Here is a 5097-nt window from a genome sequence, read left to right as displayed (position 1 = left end):
CTAGTCAAACCCCCTGAAATGCAGGAATCACAACTAAAGAATCCGTGATAAATGGCCATCCAACTTCTAAACCTCCATGGAAGGAGAGTCGACCACCTTCTGAGTTGGTCTGTTCCACCATTGAACAGCTCTGAAAGTTCTTCCTGACGCTTAACCGGAATCTCCTTTCTTGCAACTTTAATCCATCGGTTCGGGTCCTAGCCTCCGGAGCAGGAGAAAACAAGCTTCCCCCATCTTCTGTGTGACAGCCCTTAAGATATTTGGGGACGGCTCTCATGTCACCTCTCTCATCTTCTCTTTTCCAGGCTAAGCGTAGCCAACTCCCTTGAGCGTTCCTCATTTCTACTCATTTTCTACGAACGCAGTGGTGGAACCGCAGAGCATAAACTGATGTTGCAACAGCAGCGTGTTGCAAAAATATCAACCACAAGTCTGCAATATGAGTGTGCTGCAGCTCCTAAACAGAGCTTGGGGTTTGTTTGTTTTTTTAAAATGAATTAACACCAGCACAAAATTCCGCATCTTGAAAGCCTCGGTGTCTATTTTAAAAGTGGGAGAGGGGTTTCTAGTCCTTAGGGCTGTGAATATGGCTTTCAAGGTGGACAGATAACAGGAGGGAGCTCGGGAGGGCATGCGGAGGTGGCTGACCCCCACCACAGCTAGGGAAATCTGAATGAAGAAGGCGAAACGAACTTTGCAAAAATAAGTACAAGTGCATTTGCATGATTTCTGCAGGCTAAAGGGCTGCGACATGGAAGAGGATGAAAGCTTGTTTTTCAGAGATTCCTCAGCTGTGAAGCCTGCACTGCAGGGGGCTGGCCTAGATGACCCTTGGAGACCCTTCCAATTCTATGATTCTAAGGTATTAGGACCCTGAATCGATTTAATGCCTGGGAGTTAATGCCTAGTGAGTTTTGTATGTGCTAACTCAGGAGTAAAACAAGCTTTGGAGAAAACAGCATTTCACACCTTGACGGTTTTAAGAGAGAGTGATGTTTTAATTAGAATTCCACTAGACGAATAAAGGGAAATGTTCCAGTTATTTCCTTGGCCTCGAAAGGTGGCAGGAAGAGGATTTAATAGAGTTTCTACAATAACAGAGTCCTTTATTAGGGAGGTCAGGTTTCTCAAAACTGGATGAGTCTTATAGGAGGAAACAGGATCGAGAGAAGCTTGTATGTAATAAAAATACCTTTCTTATAAGACAGTTTTAACTGGAAAAAGTTATGGGTGAGAACACACCCTGGACAACGCTTTATACATGCAGCACAAAGTTCCCAAAGATTCTAAATGGACCATTTCTCTGTACGAGCCTCTACTGATTTGACCAATCCTTCTCCCAAAATCTTGAAGTCTTCCAAAATGGCCTCCACATTGGGAACTGTCAGAGGCTCAGGGGTGAGGGCGGATATCATTCTTCCTTTCATGCTCAGCGCCTGTGACGGAAAGAAAGGGATATAATAAGCAAGTGAGTTCAGACCTTGGCTCAACCCAAACACTGTACCGAAACCAGGTTTAGAACCCAAAATCTGAACTGAAGTTCTGAACAAACCATGGTTTGCAGCTCGCCTGTCTGGTTTCATCTTCCATCTGCTCAGCATTTCTACTTCTGTGCTACAAGAGCCTCCAGGGGTGCAGATAGTGTGGTTTTCCCATTTAGGTATCACAACAAACCTTGGTTAGCACAAACCATGCTTTCCAAACCACCACCTTTTCAGTGGTGACACACAGTATTTGGAATTTCTTCCCCAAACCAACTTGCATAGAGCTGACCTTTACCTTTACAATGCCAGGTTGTAAAGGTAAGTTAAAAATACCCTTTTTACTTACCTGGCCAATTTAAGATGGTCTGATACTGTTTCTATCTTACTGGTATAGATTCCATGCTTTGCAATAAATAATCTGTTGCTTTAGCGGGAAAACTGTCCTAAACCTTTCCAGTTACTCTGGAAGAGTAAGGAAGAAACCTTTGCTAAGCGATGTGGTTTGCTAAAACATACTCGAGTTTCTCCTTTAACAGTGGTTTGACACGATGCTTGAATTGAGCCTCGCTAGCCTCTGAAACTGAAAGCCGGTCTGAGCCTTTGAGCAGAATCTGCCTGCCAACAGCACCCCAACTGATGCACAAAATGCATACACAACAGCACAGGGGCAGCCAGTGTGGTGCACCTGCCACCATGAGGGCTAGGAACTTATTTTGCTAGTAAAAAAGGATGGTGGTGTTGGGGTTAAGGATGCTTGAATTTTCGACCGACTCCATCAGATTTCATGCCAGAGGCTCTGTTCTGCAACCAGTTGGGCATGCCAAGCCACGCAAATTCCAACACCCTCTGACTCTTTTATCCACATGAGCAGTTGCAGTTTCAAAGCAGCAGCCATGTAGATTTATTTATCCTTTGGCTGACAGCCAGGAGTTCCCCACCCTCTTCTGCTCAAGCCACCTTTCCCTCCAGCTACCATACATCTTGCACTTCCAAAGTGGCTTCTTATCTGGGCTCACTGCCAATCAGCTCTGGCCTTTCTTGTCCCTCATAGAATCCTAGAGTTGGAAGAGACCACAAGGGCCATCCAGTCCAACCCCCTGCCAAGCAGGAAACACCATCAAAGCATTCCTGACAGATGGCTGTCAAGCCTCCGCTTAAAGACCTCCAAAGAAGGAGACTCCACCACAAATTCCACTGTCAGGAAGTTCTTCCTAATGTTTAGGTGGAATCTTCTTTCTTGTAGTTTGAATCCATTGCCCCGTGTCCGCTTCTCTGGAGCAGCAGAAAACAACCTTTCTCCCTCCTCTATATGACATCCTTTTATGTATTTGAACATGGCTATCATATCACCCCTTAACCTTCTCTTCTCCAGGCTAAACATACCCAGCTCCCTAAGCCGTTCCTCATAAGGCATCGTTTCCAGGCCTTTGACCATTTTGGTTGCCCTCCTCCGGACACGTTCCAGCTTGTCAGTATCCTTCTTGAACTGTGGTGCCCAGAACTGGACACAGTATTCCAGGTGAGATCTGACCAGAGCGGAATAAAGTGGTACTATTACTTCCCTTGATCTAGATGCTATACTCCTATTGATGCAGCCCAGAATTGCATTGGCTTTTTTAGCTGCTGCATCACACTGTTGACTCATGTCAAGTTTGTGGTCTACCAAGACTCCTAGATCCTTTTCACATGTACTGCTCTCAAGCCAGGTGTCACCCATCCTGTATTTGTGCCTTTCATTTTTTTTTGCCCAAGTGTAGTACTTTACATTTCTCCCTGTTAAAATCTTCTTTTGCACCTGCCCTCTGTATCTTCCAGCTTGCTCCTCATCTATCCCCCTCTTACATCCTTTCTCCCCTCCAACCCAAGAGGTCTCTGCACCTTTCGCCATGTTGCTCACCGAAACAGCAGCCCCTCACTCATCAGCCAGGATTCCCCTCCTCTCTGCAAGCCTCTCCCTGAGCTATCCCTCCCTGTGTCACTTAACATCAGCTCTAAGCATTCTGGCAAGCAGAATAATAATTAATAATAATAATAATAATATGTGGCCCTAAAGACCAAGCTTTGGCTATGGCTTAAACTTCGTTTTAACCCGGTAGGCATGGCACCCCTGATACTGAGGGATGATTTCCAATCCTCGTGGGAAAAAGAGATTTTAAACGAAGTGCAGACTTGCGGACTGTCACAGCTCTTTCTGGAGTCCATGACATTCACTCATGCCAAAGCTGTGATCTCTCAAAGACTGAGGGACATTGCTAGACAAGAGGACATTGCTTGTGTGAAACCAGGGATGTTTTTGGGGGAGCAGATCTTCCAGAATTCACCAGCCCCTTACCTGGTGGAAATCCAATATGTGGAATACCGCAGACTCCTCACAGCAGCTAGGTTAAACATCCTGGAAACAGCGGTCTTGTTGGGAAGATACAGGGGAGTCCCATATGCTCTGAGAGTCTGTCCCTGTGCCTTGGGAATGGTTGAGTCAACCGAACACATTCTCCTGACCTGCCCATTTTATGTAGACCTTAGACAAAAACTGATAGCTCCACTCTTAGGCCACCTTAGCCTGGTAGATGGAGAATGTCAGGTTTCGTTTTTGGTGAATAATTTTACTGGTACCACAACCTTTGAGGTGGCCAAATTTCTTTTTTTGGCCCTCAAAAGGTTAAAATCAATAGTATCGATATGGGTCTTTATGTATAATCTACTTTTAGTGTATGTTTTAGTGTAAACCCCTCTGAGTTGTCTCAGGTTTTAAAATTTGTATGAATGATTGTGATCTGACTGACGGTCGAATAAATTGTTGTTGTTGTTGTTGTAAATAATAATAATAATAATAATAATAATAATAATAATAATAATAATATTTGTACCCCGCCCATCTGGCTGGGTTTCCACAGCCAGCCACTCTGGACGGCTTCCAACAGATATTAGGATACATTAAAACGTCACAGATTAAAAATTTCTGAAACTCTCTTGCCACCTCTATTTGCTGCCCAGCGCCTTGCACACAGAGGGCCCTGCACAATTGCGACCCAGAACCCAGGTTACAAAAATACACACAGTCCAAATCCCAGGGTTCAGACCGACTCACCTTGAAAGGCTGTGGTTCGAAGGCCGAAGGCTTCCAGAGGACTCCCATCACTTCTCCCCCATGCTTGTCGTAGAAAAACATCGCCAGGTCACCGAAGGCCTCCTGCAACGGAGAGAGGTTTGGAAGAGACCAGGGTTAAGCTGATGGTTTTGGAACATCGATCTAAACCTGCATTGATACAGAGGTGCCAAACGAACACTTCTGCAAAAATTGCAATTTTAGAACACATCACTAATGTTTATTTATTATTAAGGGACCGCCTCTCCTGGTATGTCCCGTGTAGGACCTTAAGGTCCTCAAATAATAATCTTTTGGAGGTCCCGAGCAACAAAGATGCTAGGTTAGCCTCAACTAGGGCCAGGGCCTTCTCAGTATTGGCCCCAACTTGGTGGAACAGTCTATCACAAGAGACCAGGGCCCTGCGGGATTTGGCATCTTTCCGCAGGGCCTGCAAGACAGAGCTGTTCCACCTTGCCTTTGGGTTGGTTTCTGTTTGATATTTATGCTTCATTCTTTTATTGGTGG

The 5097-nt window shown here is 45.2% G+C and overlaps 1 protein-coding gene across 1 annotated transcript; it reads right to left on the bottom strand.

Annotated features, from left to right (window-relative positions):
* Window positions 1–961: 961 nt before the first annotated feature.
* Window positions 962–4698, bottom strand: LOC117055262 (nucleolar protein 6-like; the record flags this gene model as incomplete). The annotated part of the gene is made up of 2 exons (XM_033164717.1): window positions 962–1436; window positions 4573–4698. Coding segments are annotated over 2 exons (276 nt in total), but the record flags the coding sequence as incomplete, so codon positions are not given.
* Between the last annotated feature and the right edge of the window lie 399 nt (window positions 4699–5097).

The sequence above is a fragment of the Lacerta agilis genome, chromosome 11 (genome assembly GCF_009819535.1).
Source record: "Lacerta agilis isolate rLacAgi1 chromosome 11, rLacAgi1.pri, whole genome shotgun sequence".
Classification (NCBI taxonomy): Eukaryota; Metazoa; Chordata; class Lepidosauria; order Squamata; family Lacertidae; genus Lacerta; species Lacerta agilis.
This window is presented reverse-complemented; position numbering and strand designations above follow the sequence as displayed.